Genomic DNA, 24,543 nt, shown 5'->3' on the forward strand with positions numbered 1-24,543 from the left:
CAAGGCGGTCCAGCCTTAAAAGGAGCCTGGTAGATCCCAGGGGAACTGGTGTCTCCCATCTGCAGCTCTGCACCCCTCAGACTCACGCCAGTGCGGTGGGTAGGGGTGTTGGTGGAGTCCCCACCTGCACCTGTGTGGCACCTGGGCAGGTAAGGCCTGGAGGTAAGGGGGCTGCTTCCGGTGGCGTGACTTGGCTTCTGTTTCCTAGGGGCCCTCAGGTTCCACACCTGCCCACCCACCTTGGTTGTGAGGCTGCCCCTTGTTGGGCTCACAATCCCCTGGGGGACAGACACCCTCAAGCTTGGCAGAGAAGCTGGCTCCTGGCAAACAGGTGGGGACATGGGGCAGAAACTGCCGGCCCTGCTTCTCTCACTACGTAATCTGGGTAGGAGTGGTGGCCACCCCTTCTGGGCCTTGGCTTGCCCACCTGTACGGCAGCTGTGTGAGCCCTGCAGGGGAGGTCGCCCCAGTCTGGGATCAGGAGTGCCCCAGCATGTGGGGTGACCCAGTCTCCACCCTTCCCCCGCACTGTGAGCAGCCCTGCCAGATTCGGAGCTAGGGGCACATCGGATGGAAGAAGAGACTGAGGTTCTTCCTCAGAGGGGCTCCACAGCTGGCCAAGGGGCAGGTCAGGACAAAGATTCCCATCCCCACCCCCACCGCCAGGAACGGAAGCCCAGCCCACTGTGTACCCTTCCCTGTGGACCAACCACAGCACCCAGTGGGCTGCTTCCGCAGGCTTAGGGCCCCCTGGCACTAGCAGGTCTTCTGCACCTCGGCCAAGAATCAGACACCGCAGCTGTGTGCTGGGAACACCTGCCTCCACCTCGAGCCTCAGTGGGCCCGGGCCCCAACCATCCCAACGCTTTCTGGCACCTGTATGTCCTCATTTGGCCCTTTATTGGAAGTGGGTTGAGGGGCGTTCACCCCATCCTGTGATGTCCCCGGCTTCCTGGAGGAGGAAATGGGCTCAGAGTGGTTAAGTGGGATTTGAATTTAAGCCCAGCTGAATCCCCAGAGACTAGGATGCTGGGCTGGTCCCCGTAAGGATCTCTCAGGGGAAATGGCCCTAGACGGTGGGCTGAGCCAGGCGGCTGGGTGGGGGTTTGGACTTGGACCTGCCCCTGAGGAACAGCAGCTGGCTCGTGGACCAGCCCTGTGACCCCGGGAGACAGATGGCCCCTCTCTGAGCGATGCTGGGAGGCGGTGGGGAGGCCCAGAGGGTTTAGAGGTGAATTCTGGCTTGGGCTTTGTGGGCGGGGGCCCTGGGTGCCAAGGGGCAGTGCAGCGTGGCACGGCAGCCTCTGCAGCGGTGTCGTCTTTCTCTTCCTTCTCTGAACTTTGTTTCTCGAGCCCAGGTGGGGCCTGGGAGGAGGGAGTGCTTCCCGGGGTGGGGCCCTGTCCCCTGGCAACCTGGGCCAGGGCGGGGCTGGGAGGCCTCTGTGCCAGCCAGAGAGCCAGAGCCAGGCTTGGAGCCTGTGGGGCTGAGAGCACGGGTAAGGCTGGGGCAAAGGAGGGCGGGATGGACACTAAAGTGGGGGGTGGGGGGTGGGGGTCCTGCTTGGGCAGGGAGCTCTGCTTTTGGGCTGTGGGTTTGTGTGTCCGCGGCACCTTCTGACCCCAGTTGGGCCCTCTGGGTGCAGGGAGGAAGTCCTCATACCCACCCCAGCCCCCTCTGGGTTCGGTGGGCTTCCAGGGACTGAGGGCACCTCCGCTCACTCTGAGCCCCCTGGCTGGCTCTGAGGCTGGTCTATGTCCATCCTGTGCTGCATCTGCCCAGGGGAGCAGAGGTCGGTCCCTGAGCTTTACCAGGGCCCCACTCTCCACCCTGGACTTCGGGACCCCAACCATTGGCCTTGAACCCTGACCCTCTAAGGAAGGGGCCTGATCACACCCCTGGGGCCCAAGGCACAGCACACCCCCGCTGATTCTGGGAATTCGGGGGTTTCTGGGGAGACGCTTAGCACCAGCCAGAGGCTTGCTTTGGGAGGGCTTGAGCAGCCTACGACAGCCCCCTCCATGGGGCTGGGGTCTGACTGGGGTTCACTGGAGGCGGTGGGGCAGTCTCAGCATGAGGGGGTTGTCCAGCGTCGGAAAGGGTGTCTGGAATCCTGTGGGGGTGGGGCAGAGACTCGGCCCAGAGTCCAGGTGTGTTAAGGGGCCCTGCTACCAGGGTCTTGGGGACTGTAGCCCCAAGGGACAGAAGAGGAACCCCAAGAGCCTATCCCTGCTGTGTGACTGGCCCTGTCTGAGCCTCAGGCCCCTCCAGCAGGCCTTTGCCCGAGGGCAGGAGGCCACTTGCAGTGATGAGGAAGCAGGTATGTGGCCCAGGGGCCATAAACCCAGTTTCAGTTTTGGTATCAACAGGGTACAGAGTTGGGACCGGGGAGGAGCAACCCCGGGGAGCTTCCTGGAGGAGGAGGTGACAGCCCAGCTTCAGAACCTGTTGCTCTGTCACTCCCTGTGTGACCCCTCTCAGGGCCTTGGTTTCCTCTGCTTCGTGTTGGGCACAGAATGGCCCCCGGGTCACAGGCTCTCGTGAGAGGCCAACAAAATGCTGGCATGAAATGCCCATTTGGGAGGAGCCACTCGAGGAGTTGGAAGGCTCTGTTCGCTAGTACAACTTATGTGCACAGTTTGTGAGACCTCCAGGAAGGTGGCTCCTTCCCCAGTGTTTCCGTGTGCCAGGCACCTGCTCAGGCCTCCTGGTTCCTCCCCAGGCCCTGATGTGGAGCTAGCACAGTCCCACCTTACAGACTGAGGCTTGGCGAGGGAGTGCCTGCCCCAGGATCACTCTGAGATCAGTGGTGGATCCAGGGTTTAAAAATTAAAAGCATCAGCCACTGCTGTGAAAGCATTTATCTGGTGCCTACTGCATACCAGGCTGAACCTGCACGGCAGCAACCTCTTGTGGTGGCAGCTGCGTGCCCTGGACCTACCTACCATCCAGAGGGACACTGGGGTCAGTAGGGAACTGGGGGAGACTTGCCCAAGGACACAGGCAAAGACGGACCCCACCCTGCTGGCCTCGGTGAATCACCCAGAAGGAATGGGCTGAGGAGGGATGTGTCCCCCACCCTGCCCCACCCACCGGGAGACCCAACACCCTCTGGGCGTGCAGTTCTTTTTCCTGGAGTTAATGTCCCCTGTGGCTTATAAATCCTTCTGGGTGAGCCTCTGGTCACTCACTAGGCAAACATTTCTGTATCAGCCCCACCATGCCTGCACTCCCCAGGAGTGGGGTGTGGGGACCAGAACTGCCCTCCAGGGTGGGCTGGGGCTAGGGGGGAAGCCTGGAGGGGCAGCTGCCTCTCCACTTGAATGAACTCTAACCCTGGCCCCTGGGCACGTGGAGTGAGAGTCAGCCAGCCTTTATTAAGCACTTGCTGTGTACCAGACTATGGGCTACTGGGGGAGATGCTCACCTGGGCCCCTGGGAGGGAGCTGATGGCTTGCAGTGGGGGGGGGGGGGGAGGTGACAGGCCTTAAACAATCTTCTCCTTGCAAAGACATGTACACACCCGGCCACTCTCAAGTCTTTGGGATAGAGGCTCAGCCCTTTTGCCTAGGATTTATCACCCAAGCCTGCTTGTTTTTAAATATTTTTTTTCCTGGTTATAGTTTCAATATTTGAAAGACTGCATGATAAGAATGAGTTAATTGTAGCATGGATCCCCATGATCGATTTTAGGTTGCTTGGTGTCACTTTTCCAGCTCAGGGAGGGTCTGCAGTTTTCTTTTAAAACCACATTTCACTTTTACAAGCATGTTGGTGTAAAAAGGCAGTGATGTTCCCAGTAGCCTTGGTGGCATCAGGGGGCTGAGGATGGGGACAAGGGCTGCTTGAGAAGTTGAGAACAGCTTAGCTTCCTTTCCTCAGCTGTACTGGGCCAGGTACACATGGGATGCTCAGGCCACAGGCTCCAACGGTGGAAACAATCTGGAGGGACTCCCTGGGCCGCAGCTAAGGAGAACGTGGAAGAGCAGAAACCAAGATCTTCCCAGCAGAGGGAGGAGGAAAGGGTCAGATTTGGGGTCTGGTGCCTGTAGAGTTCGTGGGTTTGGGTTGAGCTGGTGGCCTTGAGTGCCCTGGGCAGGGTGGGAAGACTGCAGCCTGGAGATGCCAGGAGTCATGGAGGTGTGAGAGCAGCTGCCTGGCCTCCACAAAGGCTCCTGGAGACGTGCTCAGAGGGATCCCCAACTCCTGGTGGGGCTGGGCCCCCTGGGGCACTGGGTCAGGGTACTCCTTAGCTGGGCCAAGTATTATGGTGCGGAGGTCACAATCATCTGGATGGGACAAGGTGTCCCTCTGGGCAAGTTTGAGGAGAGAGCCAGATACGAGATGCTCTGTCTAGTCACACCCCTCTCTGAGCCTCAGTTTCCCCACTTGACATCCTTCAGTGAGAGATGGGGCCATCTGTAAATGTCAGATGAAACAAAGAATCACAGAAGGAACCTCAAAATGTGTGTGCCCTTAGAGACAGTCTGTTGGGGGGTGGCCTCCCTGGGTCTGGACCCAGCGAGCTGGCCCCCAACAGGATGTGCAGTGTCTGGGAGAGGAGGTGGGAGGGGTGCCTGCAAATGTTAGACACACAGGGGTCAGTTGTTAATCAGTACAGGGGCCCCCAGGAATTCAGGTGTGGCTGGATCCAGGAGCTGAAACAATGTCTTTAGGGTGCTGTGTTGCAACTGGGGGTGCTCTTAAGCAAGGTGTGTCCTCAAGGGCAAATAGGACTCCCCAACAGTTCTCAGGCTCATCCTATCAGCCTCACAAGCCCAGTGGGGAAGAGGGTCCAATTTTCCACTTTAATTGCAAAGTCCCAGAGTTTAATGTCATTGGCCAGGTTGGGTCACATGTCCACCCCTGTACAAGTAACAGAGGTCCAAGTATAGAATGCTCTGATTGGCAGGGCTGAGTCACTTACCTATCCCTGAGCCAATCACAGAGGCCACTTGGTCAGGACTTTGTCCTTGGAGGGAGAGGGACTACAGCTCTCCCCAAGTTCTCTGACCTGGTAACCCACACATCTTTCTCCTCCTTCAGTGAGCCCAGATCATCTCCACTCTGGGAGCCTGTGGTGGGCAGAGACCTCCCTCCAAACATGGACCGAGTTACCAGATATCCCATCTTCGGCATCCCTCACTCATCCCGCATGGCCGACAGTGACACCAGCTACACGTTTGAGCTGGTAGGCGTGGGGCCCATGGCCAGTGTCTGGAGCCAGGATGAGACACCAGCATGGCCCACTGACCATGAGGCCTCCCTGGAAATGACGCGGACAGGGACGTCCCGCAGCCTGCGTGTTTTCCCTGGCCGGACAGCCCCATGGCCACCCTGCCCAGAGGATAATGAGGATGAGGAGGTGAAGGCCTACCACCTGGAGGCTAGGGATACCCCACACTGGCAGCCACAGAACCTGGAGCGGGAGCGCCAGGCAGTCATTCGGGACCAGGCCGTCAGGAAGAGTGGCACGGTGGCCACGCTCCATGGTGCCCCTTACCACAGGGAGCCCGGGGGCCCCAGCCGACCACAGTCCATGCCCCTGGAGGAGAACGAGATCGACAGGGAGCAAATCGACTTCCTGGCAGCCAGGCGGCAGTTCCTGAACCTGGAGCAGGCGAACCCCCCACCTGGAGTGGCCCATGCCAATGCAAGGGTTCCCTGGAGCCCCCAGCCCAGGGTGGCCCATGCAAAAGCAGGGGTCTCTCAAAACCCCCCACCTGGGGTGGCCCACGTGAATTCAGAGGTTCCTCAGAGCCCCCAACCCAAAGTGGCCCACGTAAATGCAGTGGCCTCTCAGAACTCCCCACTAGGGGCGAGTCAGGCCTCCAAGGCCCTGAGCAGGCCACACCTGGCCAATGGGTATGTCCTCCCAGTCAAACCCCAGGTGAAGGAGGTGGTCACGGAAGAGAAGAGGGTTCACCCTTTGCCCACCAGGTCTGGTGCCCAAGCCCTGGAGGACCCCGGTTCCCGGTCCAGAGAGGAGTCCCCAGAGCCCCTCAAGGAGACGCCCATTGAGCGGGAGATCCGACTGGCCCAGGAGCGGGAGGCAGACCTCCGAGAGCAGAGGGGGCTTCAGCGGGCAGCCAGCCACCAGGAGCTGGTGGAGATCCCAGCCAGGCTGCTGCTGAGCAAGGTGAGCCTGGCTGCAGCACCACGGCGGGACAGGGGCCGTCCATCACTCTACGTACAGCGGGACATTGCTCAGGAGTCACGGCGTGAGGAGGACCACCGGCGGGAGGGGCTGCAGGCGGGCCGGGCGTCCACACCCGACTGGTCCTCCGAAGGACCCCAGCCCAGACTCCGAAGAGTCCACAGCTCAGACTCCATCCTCAGCCCGACTCCAGATGCCCACACGTCCAGCCCAGCCCCAGAGGTGAGGAAGGTGAGCCGTATCCCACCTGATGCCTACCAACCGTACCTGAGCCCTGGGATGCCCCCAGGAGAGTCCCCTGCCTCCCACGCCTACCGCAGGCCCAGCAACCTCTCAGCAGATGAAGCCAGGCCAGTGGGCTCTCCCAAGGCTGCAGGGTCTCAGAGGCGTCCCTCAGAATCCTCTGCAAAGCTCTCAGGCATGAAGCAGGAGCCCCCCCGGGGACCCCTGCATGCCAGCAGGGGTGTCCTGAGACAGGAGTACTTCCATCTGCGGCCCCTGCGGTTCAGAGTCCCGGATGAACCTGAGAGAGCTGAGGCCCCCCGAGTTTGGGGTTGGGAGGTGGAGGGGGCCCCAGCACTGAGGCTACAGAAGTCCCAGTCATCTGAGCTGCTGGAGAGGGAAGTGGAGAATGTCCTGCGACGGGAGCGGGAGATGGCTGAGGAGCGGCGGAGTGCTCTGTACCCTGAGGTCTTCTCAGATGAGTGCTGTGACCACGACTGTAGGAGCTCCTCCCGCACATCTGGTGAGGACGGGTCCTGGGAAAGGCTGCTTTGTGCAGAGTCTCAGAGGAGGGTGGCAGGAGGAGTATGAGGATGCCAGGAGAGGCTGAGGGTGGGGGAACGTCTGGGGGACTTCATCCACTACCTGGGTTGGCTGGTCTGTCCACTTGTCTGTCTGCTGAAGCAGTAGATTTTGGAGAAAGATGTTAACTTTGCCTTGAGTTTTTTGCTTTATGGATTTGGAGACTTTGTTGTTAGGTGCATAGAGGTTTACAGATGTTCTAGCCTCTCGATCAATTGCTCCTTTTTGTCAATGTGAACTGCCCCCACCCTGTGTCACTTTCCAGTGTTTTTCTCCTTGCATGGTCAGCCCATCTGTCGATCCAGTTTCTCCTGACCAGCTATTCTGATCAATCTGTCTATCAGTTTTCCCAACCAGCTGTCTGCTCTGTCTGTCCATTCATTTGTCTCCTTAACTGGTCCAGCCTCTCAGCCAGAATCTGAGTCTCTTGGGCTGAGTTCTCACAGAGGTTATGCCCTCAGGAGACGCTGGGACCCTCCCTGATGCTCTTTCCTTCCTTCCTCTCCCCTCCCCCACCCCCACCAGGCATCACAGGCAGCTACTCAGTGTCTGAGTCACACTATTTCACCCCCATCCACCTGCACTCGGACCTGGTGTGGACGGTGGAGGCCCCAGCCGAGGATGCTCTCCAGCAGAGAAAGAAGAAGGAACAGTGGGTGAGTCTTAAGTTCTGCCATCCCCCTGGAGGCCTGGCTGAGGTCCGACTCCCCATTAGGGGCAGAGAAGTTCAGGTGAAGTGCACAATGGATAAACCAAGTTTCTCTTCATGTCTGGGCTGTATAAGCAGAGTCCCCACCATGAGGTTGTTACCCCTGAGCCAAAGGCTGAGGATGAGCTCTGCTTGGAGGAGAGCAGTGGCAGTCTATCAAAAATGATCCTTATTATTTTCATGTGTTTATTACCATCAACATCATTTCTGATTATTATCCACATCACATGATGGATGTCTCAGGGCTCTGCAAGCACCATGCCTTTAACACCTAGAGGGATTTTTGTTTCCCTTTTGTTGAGAAAGCCATACTTGCCCGTGCCCAGGGTCATACATGGCTTCTCAGGTGGCGCTAGTGGTAAAGAACCCACCTGCCAATGCAGGAGATGTAATAGATGCAGGTCGGATCCTGGGGTTGGGAAGATCCCTTGGAGGAGGGCATGGCAACTCACTCCGATTTTTTTTTTTAGTTCTACCAGTTTATTGCTACCAACCCATCTCCCTCTACCCTCATGCATGTGTGCTCAGGCATGTAACCCCATGGACTGCAGCCTGCCAGGCTCCTCTGTCCATGGACTTTTCCAGGCAAGAATACTGGAAGGGTTGCCATTTCCTTTTCCACCACTCCAATATTTTTGCCTGGACAATCCCGGACAGAGGAGCCTAGCGGGCTACAGTCCATAGTGTCACAAAGAGTTGGACATGACTAAGTGACTAAGCACCCATGCAGTGTCATATAGCCTGAGTTCCCAAGCCAGTACTTGAACCTAGGCCTGACTCCAAACACTACATTTGTAACCATGAGGCTGTCTCCTCTCTGGACAGGAACTGTTACACCACAAAGAATAACACTCTCTCCAGCCTTACCCATGTGGTGCTCCCAGTCTGGCCTAGTGGTTTGGGGCAGAGTGGAGCCTGGGGACCTGGGTTCAAGTCCCAGTCCTGCTGCTTGCTGACTATGTGACAGGCAAGACCCTGCCCTTCTCTGACCCTCAGTCTCCTCCCCTTTAAAATGAGTGTGATAATAAGAACATCCCCCTTAGAATCTTAGAGCAGGGCTGGCTGCAGCAAGAGCTCTGTAAATGTCAATTGTCTTTGTTATGATGTTTACAAAGAGAAAACAGTTGCAAATGATGGGCAATGCTTCAATGAGGAGGACAACATGAGGGAACAGCATGGTGGGTGGTTCTGAGTTTGGGGTGATTGAGGAGCACTTGGGGGACCAGAGTGGGCAGGGAAGGCCTTCTTTTCTGCCCCAAATGTGACTGTGCATCGAGTCCAGTGGGGAGGGCTGGAAGGCCTGGGGGACTAACATGTGTTCCTTTTCTGTAGTATGCCGGCATCAACCCCTTAGATGATGTCAACTCGGAGGTGAGTGTGCTCCTGGGGCGAGTATCTGGGCCTTCCTCCCCTCCCCCTGCATCAGTGCCCCCCATCCCCTGGCATCAGGGTCATGGGAAGCCTTTCTTCTGTGTGTGGGTACTTGCCCTGGTATCTTCTTGATTGGTAGTGTCTGCCTGAGGTGGACTTTTCTGTGATCTGCTTTTGATGCCTGCCATAGTCACAGACTGTGGAAAGAGGGGCCACCTGCTGCCTTTCCAGGAGATGGTTTTGGGGCAGGCTTGGCCCAAGACAGGGATATTTTCTTTGAGGGAGGGGTCCACCTGAGAGTGTATAGAAGGTCACCTACCTCAGTGGTTTTGTGGAATACATTTATAACCTTCTCTGCATGCAATGCAGGAAACTTGAGTTTGATCCCTCGGTTGGGAAGATCCCCTGGAGAAGGGTATGGCAACCCACTCCAGTGTTCTTGCCTGAAGAATCCCACAGACAGAGGAGTCTGGCAGGCTACAATCCATGGGGGTCACAAGGAGTCTGATACAACTGAGCAACTAACACTTTCACTTTCATTTTGATCTGAGTCCACAATGCCAGGCCCGGGCATTTCCCTCCCGTGGGGTTCAGCATGAGTTAGCACATTCCTTGGCACTGTTACTAGGAGTGGAGGGTCTGAAACAGGAGATGGCGGTCCTACTCTACCCATTCTCCAGGCCTCTCCTAGGGGTTAGCGGTGGGGGGAGATGTTTGGGGGCTTAGAGCCCTGAGGAAACTCCATGCCTCCTTTTGCAGATTCTAGAGGCCACACGGGTGACTCGACACAGGAACGCCATGGCAGAGCGCTGGGAAGCCGGAATCTACGCCAGCGAGGACGAGGACTGAGCCGGGGGGCTGGCGCTGCCCTGGCCCTGGGGAACTGCTGAGTCCCTGCCTTAGGACCTAGGTGCCCATTTACATCCACACCTGAGAACCACACGTCTCGGGCTGACAGTCCCAAGGGTGGATGCATTTGTGGGGTGTGGGGTTTCTTTCCCGTTTTCATCTTCCTGGAGAAATTGCTGTGCTTTTGGATGACTCCTTCTGCTCCTGTGACTTTGCCAAATGCTCTTGAGTCCTGGGAGGAAAGAGACCGGTCCCCTCACCTCCTGATATAATTATTTCCGCTGGTCTGAGAGGAAAGACACCCTAACCCTTCTCCCTCTGGGAAGTCCCAAACTGACAGGGAAGACCTGCCTGGCTCCAGGCCTCGGAAACCTCCAGTCTGAAGGAGGAGGCCTGAGCACCCCAATCCGAGGGTTTCATAGCCCCCTCTGCAGCACACCCAGCACAGCTCTGACGTTATGGGATCCCATGGGGACAGTTCCCCAGCCCTGGGCATTGAAAAGTGCTCGATTTAGGGGCTTCTGTCCTACCTGAAATAAAGCAGCCCCTGGGGTCCCTGCCTGGAGTGGGCATGCCCTGAGCCTCCGCCTGCTTCACTTCTCCAGGTGACATCACTGCCCCCTCCCCAGTGTGAGGCATACAGAAGGTGCTCAAGTAGTGCTGTTCATGAGTGATTGTTCAGTTCTCCCACGTGGCCCCGTCAGTCACTCTCAGAGCGCTTCTTCAGCGCCTGCTGGGTCCCCAGCCCCTCTGGCTTCAGGGGCGGTCGTTGGAGAGGGTCCGTTATTAGGCTCCGCACGTATACCACAGGCACCACTCCCGCTGAGATCATTCCCGGGAATGACCCGGTAGTGCTGACGCTTGTGTGCCTGCCCTGCCTCGATTTCCTCCATGCGTGGGGGTAAAGCGATAGACCTCTTCCGCTTCCCCAACCCGGACCTCAGGGGTGAAACCCCAGCACCTGCGCCTGGACCCCAGAGGGACCCCGACGGCGGCTCCTCCCCCTCCGACCCGGACCCCCAGGCTCCAGACTAGGAGTAGCTGGGGATGCCCACCCGCAGGGTCTGTCCCCACCCGCTGCCCCCTCCCCCCCACGGCCCGTGCCCCCTTCCAGCGCCTCCCCGGCAGGCGGCCACAGGGAAGCCGCCACAGCTATCCTGAGAGCTATTCTTGAGAGCGGCCCACGCGGGGCGGGGAGGCGGTGCACCCAAAATAGCTGAGGCTGCAGGCCAGGGCGTCCCCGGGGCAGGGGGTAGGTGAGGTCGAGAGGGGCTGCGGAGGGCAGAACAGATCCGCTGAGGGAGAGGGCCCTGTTCTCAGGGGGGCCCGAGTCTAGGAAGGAGACAGCGTCTATATTCAGGGGGGGATGCCAGTCTGATGGAGGAGGGGAACTGTCCTCAGGGGAACCCCAGCCTAGGGAGGAAGCAGGGCCCCTCTGCCCTCAGGGGGCTCCAGTCTGAGGGAGGAGGCAGGGCCTTTGTCTAGGGGACCCCAGCCTGAGGGAGGAGGGGGCCTGTGTCCTGGGGAAGCACTGGACCTGGCAGCATGCCTTCTGCCTGGTCCGAGGTACACTTTTCTCTGGGGTTCCCACTATTCCGTTCCAGCCCCAGGAACCAAATGTGCCCCCCCCCACCCCCCGCCTTTTAGGAAGGCAGTTTTGGGGACTTGAATACAACCTGGGCCTCACTGGCTCCTCCCCCATCACCTACCACATCTGCTCCTCCTCCACCCCAGTGCCCACTGGCCGCTCCCCCTGGCCCCGCTTCTGGCATCCTCAGGGATGCCAGTCTCCTGAGGTGATTGGAACAAGCAGGAGCAGAGGGCTTAAACCAGCACAGCCTGGTTTTCTGACAGTCCTGAGGTCAAGAGTCCAGCTCAGGCCTCACGGGGCTGAATCCAGGCATGGGCAGAGCTGGTCCCTCTGGAGGCTTCCGGGGAGCACCGTCTCCCCACTTTTCCAGCTTCTAGAGGCACCTCATCCCTGGCTCATGGGCCCTCCCTCAATCCTCACAGCCAGCAGTGCAGCATCTCCTGTCTCTCTGCCTCTGACCCTCCCCCTCCCTCTTCTAAGGACCCTGTGATGACACTGGGCCCGCTGGAAATCCAGGGTCCTCCGAATCTCAGGGGCGTTAAATTAATCCCTCCTGCAAAGTCCCCTCTGACCTATGAAGTGACACGGCCACAGGCCTCAGGACCAGGATGGGGACATCTTTGGGGCTGTTATTCTGCTGACCAGACGCAGAAGGACACACACTGTCTGACTCTACTCAGAGGAGGTCCCTGGCAGAGTCAAATCCTCGGAGACAGGAAGTAGATGGTGGGGCCAGGGGGTGGGGGAGGGGATGGGGGGTCATTGTTTCATGAGGACAGTTTCAGTTTGGGAGGACCGGAAAATACTGGAGATGATGGTGGGGCTGGTTACACAACAGTGTGAATGTGCTTAATGCCACTGAGCTGTGCACTGAGAAATGGTTAAGATGGTGAATTTTATGTTATGTGTATTTTACCACAGTTATTTTAAAAAGAGAAAGAAAAAAAGTGTTGTCTCTCTCAAAGGCCTCAGAAGGACCTTGGGAAAGATCCAGGAAGGATGCATTTACTTGCTTAAAACCTGAGTATCCTGAAAAGTGCAGTGTCCTTGAAACTCTCGATTCACCCTCAGGGGCACATTTCAGGAGGCCGGTGGGAAGGTCTTGTTTTGATGATTCACTTTTGCTTAATTCTTCTCACTGGGCTGTGCCCTCAGGGAAGGGAGGGAGAATTCTATTCACCTGCCGGGCTGCCCTGTCCCACAGGGGCTCAGCAAGAGGTTTTTTTGTTTTTTTTTTCTGGTGAGAGGTTTCAGTGGAGTCTTAGTGCAATTCCCAAAGGAGGGAGGGTCTGTCTGGATGGAGGACAAAGTGGAGACAGAGGCTGCATCTGCAGGTCCCTGCTCTCTCTTTCCTGGTTTCCTCCCAGGTCGAGGTATGTGATCTGGGGAGGGAGGGAGTTTTCTCCAAGGCTATTAGAAAGCCTGAAACATAAGCCCGGTTTCCAGCTGACAAGCCAGAACCTTTCCTCACTCTCAGCATTTTTTACCTTCTCCTTTGTCAGTGTTGCTCTTATTCCATTAACTCCTGCAGGACCACGTGGGGATCAGGATCCAGGAGCTGGGCTGGGGCTGTGGCGCTGGGTTCTGGTGTGCCTCTGTCACTATCACTCCCTATGTGTATCTGTCAGCTTGTGCTGTGTGACAACCATCCCTCAGTGCTCTGATAGCAGCTGCTATGAGCTCAGGATTCTGTGGTCAGCTGTGGGATTGCTGCTGGATCTGGGGGACCCCCAGCCACACATCTGTTGGCCTGGGTGGCAAGGGGAGGGCTGTGAGATAACATTTAGATGCCCAGTTCCATTGAAAATCAAGCCAACCGTCAATGACATTTCCAGTATGTATATCCCATGCAATATTTGGGACATTCTTATGCTAAGTAGCATAAGCATTAGATAGCATCACCGACTCAATGAACATGAGTTTGAGCAAACTCCAGGATACGGTGAAGGACAGGGAAGCCTGGCGTGCTGCAGACCATGGGGTCGCAAAGAGTCGGACACAACTTAGTGACTGAATAACAACAGCAATATGCTAAATAAATAATTGCACACTGTCTACCTGAAGTTATGGATGGCCTGGGTTTGTATTTGTGGAATCTGTGGCCCTGGACAGGGTGCCACAGCCAGGTCTCGTCTGGCTCATCCCCAAGGAGCTTGCTCACGGGAGTCTTGGGCACAACAGGAGAGGGGCACAGGCGCTTAGATGCTCGTGTCAGTCTGGCCTCTGTCCCTCTGGTGGTGCCAGGGGTGTGACCAGCCCTGAGTCAGGACAGACGGGGACTGCCAGGCTGGGTGGTGACCAGTACTTCGTCCGCCTGGCAGGGCAGGTATGCCTTACACCATCCTGCCCCTTGGAGGTGATGAGCAGTATGTACTGGATTGGAAAGTGTGTGGACACCCAGCCCGGTGGCTTCAGGTCCAGTTGTGAGGCTTGGGGAGCCCACGTGCCGCAACTTCTGAAGCCCGTGTGCTCTAGAGCCTGTCCTCCACAACAAGAGAAGCCACCGCAGTGAGAAGCCCACACACCGCAACAGAGGAGCTGACACTCACCACAGCTAGAGAAAGCCTGTGTGCATAAAGACCTAGTGCAGCCAAGAAAAAAAAATGGTCCACATTTTAAAAAAAATCTAGAAAACGAAATTAAAAAAGCAAAAACACCCAATATCTCTACACAGTTTCTGAGCATTGGAAGGCCAGCTCAGTGGGGATGGGTCCTCAGCTCAGGGTCCCATCAGGCTGCAGTTGGTGTGTTGGCTGTGTTCTCATCTGAAGGCATTTTTTCCAGGCCCCTTTTTTGGGTACTGGCAGAAATGTTTTACATTTGTAGGACTAAGGTCCCAGTTTTATTGCTGGCCACCCCCAAGTCTTTGCCACATGATCACTCCACCAGCAGGTCATTATGTGGATGTTTGCTGCTCCCAGGCCTTCATGAAAGCCTCACCTGATTAGGCCAGGCCCACCCAGGGTGATTGCTCTTTCAATCAACTTGAGGTCATCTGATTTGGGGACCTTAATCATACCCGAAGAAGCTCATCACCTTTACCAAATAACATCCCACCCACATTCAAGGGGATTACTCAGGGTGTACACACAGGGGCCAGATTCATGGGGACAACTCAGAGTTCTGGGGACCTAGCATAGGGTTGAGGGCATGGGATCTGGTGGGAAAGTTTGGGTCTGAACTTCATCTCCAGTTTGAACCTCACCCTCATCAAGTTACCATGAGTAAACTGGCCTCTTCCAGTAAAAACTAGTCTCCCTTCTAGTAAATGTGAGGTAACCCATTCACCCACAGGCCTAGGGGGCCCACGGACGAGGGGTTTGGCAGTTCTTCACCCTTCAGGTCTCACACTGATGGCAGAGGGGCAGATTTAGAACAGAGGCCTCTCTTGGTCATCAATGTTTAAATCTTTTTTTCTCTCTTTTAAAGGATTTGCTAATATCTAAAAATCAGGAAATTTTTATAAAAATCTGGATTTCTCACTTTTCTTGAGGAAGCCGAGCATGGCTGTGGCTGGGCAGCTCCCAGCGGATCCTGTGGGGAGAACCATCCCTCGGGTTTCACCACATTTCCCTTCTGCAAGAGAAGTGAGGAAACTATAATTGGATAAAAATTAGCGAGGGCAGTGCTGAGAGCAGTTTCTTTAAAAATAAATCCTCCTTTGCATCTTTTTTAACTTTCCATGTCCGCCACGCTCCCCCCACCTCCATCTGCCTCTCAGATGGGCTGATGCCTGGACTCAATAGCAAACTTCCAGGCAGCGCCTTCTGTTGTCGTTCAGTCGCTCAGTCGTGTCAGACTCTTTGCAACCCCAAGGACTGCAGCACACCAGGCTTCTTGTCCTTCACCATTTCCTGGGGTTTGCTCAAACTCAGGTCCACAGTGATGATATCCAACCATCTCATCCTCTGTCTCCTGCTTCTCTTTATGCTTTCAACCTTTCCCAGCATCAGAGCATTTTCCAATGAGCTGGCTGTGCACATCAAGTGGCCAAAGTATTGGAGCTTCAGCTTCAATATCAGTCCTCCCAGTCCTCCCAATGGGAAAATCAGCATTGATTTTCTTTAGGAGCGCCCTCTAGTGGGACTGAATTTGGGGATTAAAAACAGGGTCAGAAGAAAAAAAAAACAGGGTCAGAGCTCTGAGGTTGTTTGCGGGCCCCTGCGCCCCAGTTTTCAAAGGTGGTTGCTGCTGTGGGTTAGGTAAGCCCCCTTTCCTAAATTCATGTCCAGTGAAGGTCAGAATGTGACCTCATCTGGGGACTTGTCCGACTGGTCAGGGGTCTTTGGATTGCAAGAAAAAAAGGTTGAAGCAAACTCTACTCAAATGGGTTTTGGTAATACTGGGATTTACTGGTTCACATAAATGAATAGTCAAAGTAGGACAGCTGCAGGCTCAGCTGGTTCCAGCCCCCAAACAGGGTATTCTTCACCTCTGAGAGCCCCAGATTCAAGACCCAGCTCTGCCAGGCTGTTTCCTCATCTGTAAGGAGACTCTGATGGCTCAGATGGTAAAGAATCTGCCTGCCAATGCGGGAGACCTGGGTTTGATCCCTGGGTTGAGAAGATCCCCTGGAGAAGGGAATGGCAACCCACTCCAGTATTCTTGCCTGGAGAATCCCATGGACGAAGGAGCCTGGTAGGTCACAAAGAGTCGGACACAACTGAGCGACTAATGCTTTCAAGAAGTAGTCTCGCTGACCCCTCCATAGGTGCGTGGTTATGAGGGTTACCAGGCAGCTGACACACAATCAGGGCTGCATAGATAAATGTTGGCTCTTGTTGCTACTGACCAAATAAATAAAGGAATCCTCACCAATCAGGGACTCAGATGCAACTTCCTGGATCAAGGCTGAAGGGAGCAAATGCATGCTGCCACCAGAGGGCGGCAAAACATTAACTAAGCAGCACCTAAAGGACATGAACCCTGAATATTCATTCACTGGATGGACTGATGATGCTCAAGCAGAAGTTCCAATATTTTGGCCACGACTCATTGGAAAAGACCCTGATGCTGGGAAAGATTGAAGGCAGGAAGAGAAGGGGGTGACAGAGAATGAGATGGTTGGATGGCATCACTGAGCCAATGGACATGAGTTTGAGCAAACTCTGGGAGTTGGTGATGGACAGGGAAGCCTGGCGTGCTACAATCAATGAGGTCAGACACAACTGAGTGACTGAACAAGCAGCACCAGTTCTCATCCAGCACGAGAAAGCTGCCTCCCTACTCCTCAAATTGGCTGGTGTTTTCCCAGAACACCTTGAGGGCCCAGACTGGAGAAAATGCAGCACCCCCACACACACACCCACCCTGTCCCTATTCCCCCCCAACCCAGAGAACCCCCTAGGCTGGTGAAGGTAAGAAGGAGTAGGGCAGTGTGGAGGCAGCAGCACTGAGCGACATTAGAGGAAATTATTTGCCTTCTATACGTGTTTTTATGTATTTTAAAAATCTATTAATTTTTTCCCAGAACAAAGTAGTTGAAAAAAAGCCCCCCCACAAAAAAAAGAAAGGTAGATATATTAAAATGGCATTATTTTAGGCTTAAATACCTACGTTTCATTTCTACTCCAAACAGAATTTATGCTTTTGTCCACAGTCTTGCCCCTGCAAACTGCGTTTCCTTCCTTGGTTTCCTGCTGGGGACCTGCTGTGTCTGGATAGAAAGTCCATCCGGCAAAGAGCCTCTGGCGTCTCCAGAGAATTCTAGATACGTTGAGGTAATACTGGGGGGCTCGCTGGACAGGTGCCCACTGTGGGCACTTTGTCACGCGGGATTCGGAGGGAGGCAGGGTAGGGCGTGACTGGGAGCTTTGGAGGGAGACCCCGTGCACTCTGCTCTCCCTCCACAACCTTCTGGGGCTCCCGGTGGCCAGAGGTCAAAGTCCATTGGCAGCACAGTCTCCAAGTCCTTCCTTCCTTCATTCATTCAAGCCTCCAAGCACTGTCAGACCAGCAACAAGAGCTTAGGAAAACCCTCCTATATCATCGAGGTCTTTATAATCCTTGGAAACAGAACGCACCCCTGCCCGCCCCCCACGACCCCCACCCAGGCTGGATCCCGGCACCCCTCCCACCATCCCCGTATCATCCCTCCATCATTCTTCACCTCACCACACCCCTCTGGGACCCCCCGCAGTCCTCTCCGCGGTCTGCCGGCACCGTCCGCGGCCTGTTCTCCCTGTAGCCCGCAGAGGGCGCGTGAGCAGCAGGCCGGGCGCGTCCCTGCTCTGCCCCGCGCCCTGGGGGCTCCCGCGTCCCTGGGGGTGGGAGTCCAGCCCTCCGCGCCCCGGGGCCCTGCACAGCCTGCTCCGCCCTCCACCCACGTGGATCTCCTTGCTCCTCCTCCAACACACCTGCCCTGGCGCCTTTGCAGGTGTCGGGACCTCCAACAGGTAGGCGCGTCCTCAAATGCCCCTCCCCGCCACGTGGTATTTGCTCTGTAAGTATTGAGTGACTGAACTGACTGAACAACCTGAGCTTGTGAGGCTGGAACAGGCTAGAATGCCGAGGCCCAGAGGGAAGAGCTGGCAGGACCCGGCGTGCAGCCTGGTGTCAACCTGCGCGGCCCCTGGGGGCGCGTCCGGGCAGTCACTGGCCGAGGGTGGGGGAGGGTTGAGCCCCTCTCAGGGCGCAAACCCGCTGCGCCGACCTCACGGGGCCAGACGAGGCCACCTGGTGGAGAGTCCATCCCCGGGGCCCGGCACACAGTAGGTGCTGAATAAGTTTCCACCGGCTGAAACCCTGAAGGAGAGGGCTTCCTAGGGTGCTGCCTACCTTGGTCTCCCCAATGAGTCTGTTTACCGGGGGAGGTGGAGGCTGGACGGTGGGGGCACCAGTGGCATGAGCCACTTGGGGCCAGTCGTGACGTGACGGAGTCCAGGTGACTAGTGCTGGTGCCAGGCACAGACTCAGGGGTGGCCCTGGAAGCTGCCGGGAAAGAGAGGAGCTCTGACCCCTGACCCCCAGGCATGAGCTTCAGCCTAGACTCCCTCCAGCTAAGCTGGTCTCTTTGGGCCCCTTGCTCACCCACTGGAGAAGGCAATGGCACCCCACTCCAGTAGTCTTTCCTGGAAAATCCCATGGACAGAGGAGCCTGGTAGGCTGCTCTGGTAGGGGTTGCTAAGAGTCAGACAGGACTGAGGGATTTCATTTTCACTTTTCACTTTCATGCATTGGAGAAGGAAATGGCAACCCACTCCAATGTTCTTGCCTGGAGAATCCCAGGGATGGGGGAGCCTGGTGGGCTGCCGTCTATGGGGTCCCACAGAGTCGGATACGACTGACGCGACTTAGCAGCAGCAGCAAGTCACCCACTCTGAGCCTCAGTTTTCTCCTTTGGAGAGTGGGCAGGTGGTCCTGGTGTGACAGTGTGACCAAGGCTCCGGGGGCTTTGCTGCTGAAGTTAACACACAGGATGTTGGCAGATGCCAGTCAGCCCTTGCGAAGGACTTCAAGGGGATCTGGGCACGGCTTTGTAGGATACAAGGCCCAGCTCTTGGGGTCCAGACAACCACCAGTCAAGTGCTTTCATTGTCCCCATTGTTTAAAAATTGAGGTAAAATTCACATAACATGAAGCTAACCACTGACCATCCTAAAGGATACAATTCAGTGTTTTTCAGTGCATTTATAAAGTTGTGTAACTACCACCTCTAATTCCATTCTCTCACTCCAAAAGAAAGCCCCATCCCCATCAGCAGTCACCCCACCTCCTCCCAAGCCCCTGACAACCAGGAACCACTCTCTGTTTCTGTGGATCATCCTGTTCTGGACGTTTCCCATCAGCGGAATCACACCCTGTGTGTCCTTCTATGTCTACTTCTGTCACTGAGCATCGTGTTCTCAGGGTCCATCCATGTGGTAGAAAGGGCCCTTCACCCCTTTTCATGGCTAAGAGATGCTCCTGGTTGTGGAGGGACCACATTTGTATATCCATCACCTGTTGATGGTCATCTGGGTTGTTTCCACTCTGGTTGTTATGAATCATGCTGCCGTGAACACATAAGTAGTTGTGAGTGTGTGTGTGTGAGTGTTTCATTTCCTTTAGACATATACCTAGGAGTGGAATTGCTAAATCATAAGGTAATTTTTTTTTTAACTTTTTGAGGAACTGTGGACTATTTTCCACTGCAGCTGCACCATTTTACATCCCACCTGCCATGGATAAGTGTTTGATTTCTCCACTGGGAGCTTCTTATAAAACAAAGCACCCACCAAGGGAGGCAAATGGCTCGGGAGGTGGCTTTGAACTGGTGAAGACTCTTCCTGCCCCTGACTGACTGTGGGTCCCCGGGCCTGGACTCTTCTCTCACCCTCAGGCTCCTCATATGGGCCACACCATCATCCAGCCCTGTATCCAGTGTCTAGTGGATGAGGCAGGAATTAACACAGCCTTGGAGAGGGAGAGGCCTGGGGGTCTGGGGTTGCCCTGTCTGTGTGGCTTACAGCTATTCGGAGCTGCAGTTTCTTCATCTGTAAAATGGTACAAGTTATCATGTGTGGGACATACCTGGTCCGGTGGTTAAGAATCCGCAGGGGACACGGGTTCAATCTCTGGTCTGAGAACTAGGATCCTACATGCCAAGGGGCAACTAAGCCCATGCGCCTACAGCCCGCGAGCTACAATAGGAGAAGCCTGAGCACCGCAGCTAGAGAGTAGCCCCTGCTCCCAACAACTAGAGAAAGCCCGAGCACAGCAATGAAGACCCAGCACAGCGAAAAATAAATAATATTAAAAAATAGTTTAAAAGAATTATCATGTGACCCAGCACTTCCATGTACGGGTATGTGCCCCAGAGAACTGGGACAGATATGCAGGCAACTCCTTGTACACATACGTTCACAGTAGCCAGAGTGCACACAACACAGATGTCCGTCAGTGGATGTGTGATACACACCATGTGATCCTGCTGCACCATGGAATATTATTCAGCCACTGAAAAAGTGAAACACTGATTCTTGCTACAATGTGGATGAACGCTGAAAACAAAATGTTGATTGAAGGAAACCAGACACAGAAGGACAAATATTATGAATCCGCTTGTGTGTGTGTGTGTGTGTGTGTGTGTGTATGTGCATGCATACGCTCAGTTCCTCAGTCGTGTCTGACTCTGTGACCCCATGGGCTATAGCCCACTAGGCTCCTGTCCATGGGATTCTCCAGGCAAGAGTACTGGAGTGGGTTGCCATTTCCTACTCCAGGGGATCTTCCTGACCCAGGGATCGAACCTGCTTCTCTTGCGTCTCCTGCATTGGCAGGCAGATTTTTTACCACTCTGCCATCTGGGAAGCCATTCATTTATATGAAAACCCTAGAACAGGCAGGTTCACAGAGGAAGAAAGTCAATAGTGGTCACCAGGGGCTGCTGGAGGGGGTATGGGGAGGACTGCTAGTGGGGGCACGGCTTCCTATTGAGGTGGTGACAGTGCTCTGGAGTCAGACCCTGGTGGCATTTGCACAACTCTGAATGTACTACCAACCCCTGGATGGTTCAAATAATGGGTTTTGTGGTATGTGGTTACATCTCAGTTAAAAGAAGATGCTTCTAGAGCTTTTTCAAAAGCAGCTGCCCCACCCCTCACCTTCTTATCAGTGACATTAGGAATGGGCTAATTGCGACGGGCCCTGGCTGACACTTGGCATTGTTGATATATTTGGTTTCAATGGTTCACATGGAGTGAGATGGCTGGCCCCTCACTGGGGTCTTACTCTGCAGAGGGGCCACATGGGGTTCAAGCTCTTTGGCCATTGGGGGGTGTCCTTCTTTAGGACCTTCCCATTCAGGTCTTTGGCCCATTTTCTTCAATTGGGATATTTAGTTGTTTTTTTTTTTTGTCATTGATTTGTGAGAGTTCTTTATATATTGTAGACCCCAGTCCTTTGCTGGATTATGTGCTGCAAGTATCTTCCCCCACTCTGCCCCTTGCCTTTTGACTCTCCTAATGCTGTATTTGGACAAATTCACTTGTTTAAAATAAAAGACTAAATGTTTTAATTAGAAATAAATTTTATAAGCAAAGAGGCTCAGCATGTGAGTCACCAGGGAGAGGGTTTGCCAACAGTAGCATCAGCTTTTCCACGCAGACAGCAGAAGGAATAAGACTGGCTTCATTCACAGATAAAGAGACCAAGGTTCCCAGAAGCACCCTGACTTGTCCTGGGTCACCTGGAGCAGTAGCTCCGAGCTCTGCTCTCCTGCCCCTGCTTTGGGAGGGATGTTTCCAGAGACACACACCCTGGCCCACAGAAGGGGGTATCTGAGCAAATTTGGAGGTTTGGCATGAAACCCTTCATTTCAAGTTATAAAACCTCATTTCCAGCCAAGACAAATGGAAAAGGCTGGGGACAGGGAGACCACTGTTTATGTCTCGTCCACTCTGGCCGGCCACTGGCATAGTCAGTCATGTAACCGAATGGTGTGGAGTGAAGACACGGCAACCCTCAGGGGATCCGGAGGACCTGGGTCAGCTGGCTTGAGTTGGACACTGCTGCTGGGGCCCATCCCCCACATGGGGGCCCCCAGATCCACCTCGGTGTCCTCTTTGCTCTTCCCTTGGGGGCAGTGGGTGCTGGGAGGAGCCAGAGTGGGCAACCAGGAGCCACTTGAGTGATGATGCATGCCCCGACTTTCTGGGCATTCGATATTTGGTGGTCGGGACTTCCCTTGCAGTCCAGTGGTTAAAACTCTGTGCTTCCAATACAGGGGTTGTGGGTTCAATCCCTGGTTGTGGAAGTGAGATCCCACATGCCATGCGGTTCAGCTAAAAAAGAACAAGCCTTAAACAGACTATTTGGTGTTTAGAAAGTCTGATCCTGGATGTATATATACCCAAAATAACTGAAAACAGGTATTCAAAGAAAAACTTGTACACACACATTCACAGCAACCAAAAGGTGGAGATTACCCAAATATCCACCCACAGATGATGGCGAAAGACCATGTGGTCCCTCCACTCATGGAGCATCCCTCAGCCATGGAAAGGAAGAAAGCCCTGACACTTGCCACCATGTGGATGGACCCCATGTTGGAAGTACCCTGGTGATTAGTGGCGCTGGGCCTGCCCGTCGCATCATGGCCACAGGGACAGAGCAGACATGGGATTTTTTAATTGTTTTTGGAATTTAGTAGATTGACAATATCTGTTAGTTTCAGGTGTTCAGTAGTGATTCAGCTTTATATATATATATATATCCCTTTTCAGATTATTTTGTTATAGGTTATTACAAAGTATCGAATGTAGGTCCTTGTACTTAGAATTGCGATTTTTAAAAATTTTATTATTTATTTACTCTTGGCTGTGCTGGGGTCTTTGGTTGCTCTGCGTAGGCCTTCTCTAGTTGTGGGTGTGCAGGCATATCACTGCGGTGGCTCCCCATTTCCAGAGTAGTTGTGGCCCACAGACGGTGCTGGGGAGGCTGGGCCTGAGGACCAAGGCGAGCCTGATCACACCCCAGCGGCTGGTCTGAGCAGGACGCCCGGTCCTGAGCCTGCCAAGACGGTGGCCGCGGGCACACCAGCCCTGTTTATACCAGGAGACCACGGAAAGTTCTCCTGGCTGCATCTAGCTGCTCTCATCAATAAGTCATTGGCAGGATGAATATTCCACCCCAGGGGGCAGCCAGGAGGCACTGCCTCACCCCCTGCAAGCAGGCCTTGGCAGGATATTAAAATCGCCAGTAGGGCTGTTATTCGGAAGGTCAAACGTAGAGTTTCTGTGTGACCTGGCAGTCTCCCTCCTGGGTGGAAATAAGGCGAAAACAGGAGTCCACACAAATCTGTTCATCCACGTCCACAGCAGCATCTTTCACAGCAGGAAGAGGTGGACACGCCCAGACACACATCCGCGGAGGGCGGGTGATTGCAATGTGGTCCCTCCCCACACAAGAGCATCGCTAGGCCACGAAGAGAGGCCCTGACACGCCCTCCAAAATGGGTGGACCGCCAAGAACAAGATGCTCAGTGAGAGAAGCAGACACAGAAGGACACACAGGATGTGATTCCACTGATGGGAAACGTCCAGAACAGACCTATCCACAAGCACAGAAGTGGGTTCCTGGTTGTCAGGGGAGGGGGAGGAGTGTGATTGCTCATGGGGTGGGGTTTCCTTTTGGGGTGATGGAATGTTCAGGTATAGGATAGAGCTGATGGTCCCATAACTGAATATATAAGAAACCACTAAATTGTATAATTAAATTTTTTCTGCATAATTTAAAAAATGTTTACTAGTTTTTTGCACAAATTAATGTATACAATATAGCAGGGTATAATTTCTTCTTAAAAGCCTGTCCCAATTCATCATTTCCCATAATTCCATCAGGCTGTCTCTCTAGGAACACTTTTATTTTCCAGCTTTATTGAGTATGATTGGCAAATAAAAATTGTATATATTTAGTGTGCAGAATGTGATGGTTTGACACATGTTTACATTGTGAAGTGATGACCCAATCAAGCTACTTAATACAGCTATCACCTGACGTGGTTACCTCTGCTCTTGTGATGAAAACATTTACAATCTACTCTCTCAGCGACAGTCAAAGACACTGAGCAGTATTATTAACTGTAATCACTGTGCCATCCTTTAGATCCCCAGGACTTATTCATCTCATAACTCAATACCCTCCAGCCCCTGATAACCACCATTCTGCTTCTTTGAGCTTGATTTTTTTTTTTTTTTTTTTTGCAGCACGGCATGCAGTATCTTAGTTCTCCCACCAGGGATCGAACCTGTGCCCTCTGAAGTGGAAACGCAGAGTCTGAAGCACAGGACCACCAGGGAAGTTCCTGTATTTCTCCATCTGACCTTCTCCTAGTATAATGTCCTCTGTGTCCATCTATGTTGTAACAAATGGCAGGATTGCCTTCTTTTTTAAGATAGAATAACATTTCATCATATATATATATCACATTTTTAAAATATATTCATCCATCAATCAACACCGGTTGTTTCCATATCTTGGCCATTGTAAATAGTGATGCAGTGAACATGGGGGTGCAGATATCTTTTCTGATTAGTGTTTTTTGGTTTTCTTCAGAGAAATACCCAGCAGTGGAATTGCAGGAT

The 24,543-nt window shown here is 54.2% G+C and overlaps 1 protein-coding gene across 3 annotated transcripts; it reads left to right on the forward strand.

The window, feature by feature from the left end:
- Window positions 1-10: 10 nt before the first annotated feature.
- On the forward strand, window positions 11-13,542 carry MISP (mitotic spindle positioning). 3 transcript variants are annotated; one of them, XM_061151170.1, is made up of 5 exons: window positions 11-149; window positions 5,045-6,900; window positions 7,485-7,615; window positions 9,001-9,039; window positions 9,799-13,542. In XM_061151170.1, exons 2-5 carry the CDS (start codon window positions 5,103-5,105, stop codon window positions 9,886-9,888), a joined length of 2,058 nt encoding a protein of 685 aa, XP_061007153.1. In that variant the 5' UTR covers window positions 11-149; window positions 5,045-5,102; the 3' UTR covers window positions 9,889-13,542. The 3 variants fall into 3 exon arrangements, with proteins under 3 accessions (XP_061007153.1, XP_061007156.1, XP_061007154.1); XM_061151173.1 differs by having other exon boundaries at window positions 27-162; XM_061151171.1 differs by lacking the exon at window positions 11-149 and adding an exon at window positions 1,358-1,496.
- Window positions 13,543-24,543: the final 11,001 nt, after the last annotated feature.

This window comes from Dama dama, chromosome 9 (assembly GCF_033118175.1).
Source record: "Dama dama isolate Ldn47 chromosome 9, ASM3311817v1, whole genome shotgun sequence".
Taxonomy (NCBI): Eukaryota; Metazoa; Chordata; class Mammalia; order Artiodactyla; family Cervidae; genus Dama; species Dama dama.

What these genes read in the sequence shown, in the direction of transcription:
- MISP (XM_061151170.1), top strand. Translation starts at nt 5,103, where the DNA reads ATGGACCGAGTTACCAGATATCCCATCTTCGGCATCCCTCACTCATCC. An exon ending in GAGCTCCTCCCGCACATCTG is followed by an intron (nt 6,901 to 7,484) that starts GTGAGGACGGGT and finishes CACCCCCACCAG; the next exon opens with GCATCACAGGCAGCTACTCA. An exon ending in GAAAGAAGAAGGAACAGTGG is followed by an intron (nt 7,616 to 9,000) that starts GTGAGTCTTAAG and finishes CCTTTTCTGTAG; the next exon opens with TATGCCGGCATCAACCCCTT.